This window comes from Haemaphysalis longicornis, unplaced genomic scaffold (genome assembly GCF_048455015.1).
Source record: "Haemaphysalis longicornis isolate Haplotype H1 unplaced genomic scaffold, Haemaphysalis longicornis Haplotype H1 scaffold_4, whole genome shotgun sequence".
Taxonomy (NCBI): Eukaryota; Metazoa; Arthropoda; class Arachnida; order Ixodida; family Ixodidae; genus Haemaphysalis; species Haemaphysalis longicornis.
The window spans coordinates 144143318-144145145 of NW_027526361.1; the positions used below are offsets into that span (position 1 = coordinate 144143318).

At 56.3% G+C, this 1828-nt stretch overlaps 1 protein-coding gene across 1 annotated transcript; it reads right to left on the reverse strand.

Annotated features, from left to right (window-relative positions):
* Nucleotides 1-353: 353 nt before the first annotated feature.
* Nucleotides 354-1582, reverse strand: LOC144180039 (uncharacterized). The gene has a single exon (XM_077708446.1). It carries the CDS (start codon nt 1566-1568, stop codon nt 354-356), a length of 1215 nt encoding a protein of 404 aa, XP_077564572.1. The 5' UTR covers nt 1569-1582.
* Nucleotides 1583-1828: the final 246 nt, after the last annotated feature.

Below are 1828 nucleotides of genomic sequence, written 5' to 3' on the forward strand. Positions count from 1 at the left end.
CTTGTAAAGCCAATACGTCTAGCCCTTCCTCAAGAGACAGGCGGCTCAACTGGTACTGTCGGCGCCTCGCTGATAGACCGCGCACATTCAATGTCGCGACCCGTAGGGCTTCCGTAATCGTCACTGGCATTACGAGTTACGAGCGAGCCAATTTGAACTGCGCATACCTTGCATTTGATAGCGGTGCGTACATCCGGGCTCTGGCTTGGCGACACAAGGATTCACTATCACTGTTGTGAAGGGGCTTTCTTTTTTTTTCCACGTTGGTCCACCATACTCGTGGGGTAGTACACTGCTGCACGTCCACACAACCAGCGTCGGGAGCTGCCCACTGTCAGGAGTCTGAGTTCCGCCTACTTCCCGCGATTTTTGCACTGTGAATGCGGTGTTGCAGCGAGTTTCCTGTCGGCGTTGACGTTGGGCTTTACGTGAAGCGACGAACGCCTCACGTAAGGCTCCTTCGCAGTCGTCTGTTCGCTGACGTTGACGGCCCTTGTGCCCGCAGTGTCTTTTCTTTCTTTACGCGGCCGCTTTGAAGCTGCTTCGTCGTCGCCCTCCTCGTCACTCCTCTTGACCTTGACGTCACCTTTTCCCGGCTCTTCAGCCTGGATATGCATGCCATCTTCATCTTCAGGGGCATGCGCTGCTTCAGTAGCTGCCGCTTTTGATTGCCCTGGTTCGTCTTGTCCTTGCATTGCCTCCACGTCGCGCTCGATGTTGTCCGCCTCAGTGGGCGTCTCATCCCTCTTCGCATTGTCGCCATCCACCGTGGCGACGTCTTCCGCCTCCGCCTCATCCATTACGAACTCGGACATATCCTCGTGCCCCCCGGGTCCAGCTACGTTAGCGTAAGTGCGTACGCAGTTGGACTCGTCGTGGCCGAAGCGACGACAAAGTCCACAACGCGGTACGCGACACTCGCGACGCACATGCCCGGTGGTGTGACAGCGAAGACACTTAGGCGCCCTTCCCGGCACCACGACGAGGGCCTGTTCTCCGGCTATTCGAAGCTGATGGGGAAGGTCCTCCACTGTATCACCAGCCTTCAGCTGCAACGTTACCAATCGAGTCGTCGATCCCTTGTCGACGACGCCGTGAACGCGCCAGCGCTCTCTTGTCACGTTAGTCACTTTGCCGTACGGGGCCAGGGCGACGCGCACTTCTTCGTCGGTCACGCCGTACAACACCCAGTGAATTTTGATCCTTACGTCCTGGTTCGTCGGGTCGATAATCAAGCAGCGCCGGCCTTTCACTTTCATTTCCGTGATAGCGAGGATTTTCTTCACCGCTTCAGCGTTCTTGAATGTGACAGCCCACACGTGATTCATTTGATACGCCCCCAGAGCGATAACGTCCGGGAGCAGTGCCAAATGACCGAGCGCGTCACGAAAATCCTCAACTCTGTAAGGCCTGGCATCAACGTCACCGTGCAAAAAAACTGTATTAACTACTGTACGACCTGTAGGAAGACTTGGCAGCATGACTCGATAACCTTCGTTGTCCGAAGCAGAAACCCTGGAACCGCGGCCCTCAAGGGCCGCAAAACTTGCTCCGGCGGAGCTTTCCATCGTGCGTCCGCTCTCGGCGGTGGCCGGAAGTGGAATCCCCTTTCGGCTATCTCTGCGACTGTGTTCTCCTTCACTTTCTGGACTATTTATATTTACTAGAAGTGTATCTGACGCTTGAGGGTGGTAGCCAGCGCCACTCTGACTACACGGGGAGAAGGGGACCTTCTTTTCAACCCCCGGGGCGTGACTCGAGCGTCTACAGCCTGTCATGAGCGGGTAACTGGCGGGAAGCCCTCTTATGCTACCAGGGCATCAAGGCT

Coding starts and splice junctions, on each gene's coding strand:
- LOC144180039 (XM_077708446.1), bottom strand. CDS start 1,568: ATGGAAAGCTCCGCCGGAGCAAGTTTTGCGGCCCTTGAGGGCCGCGGT.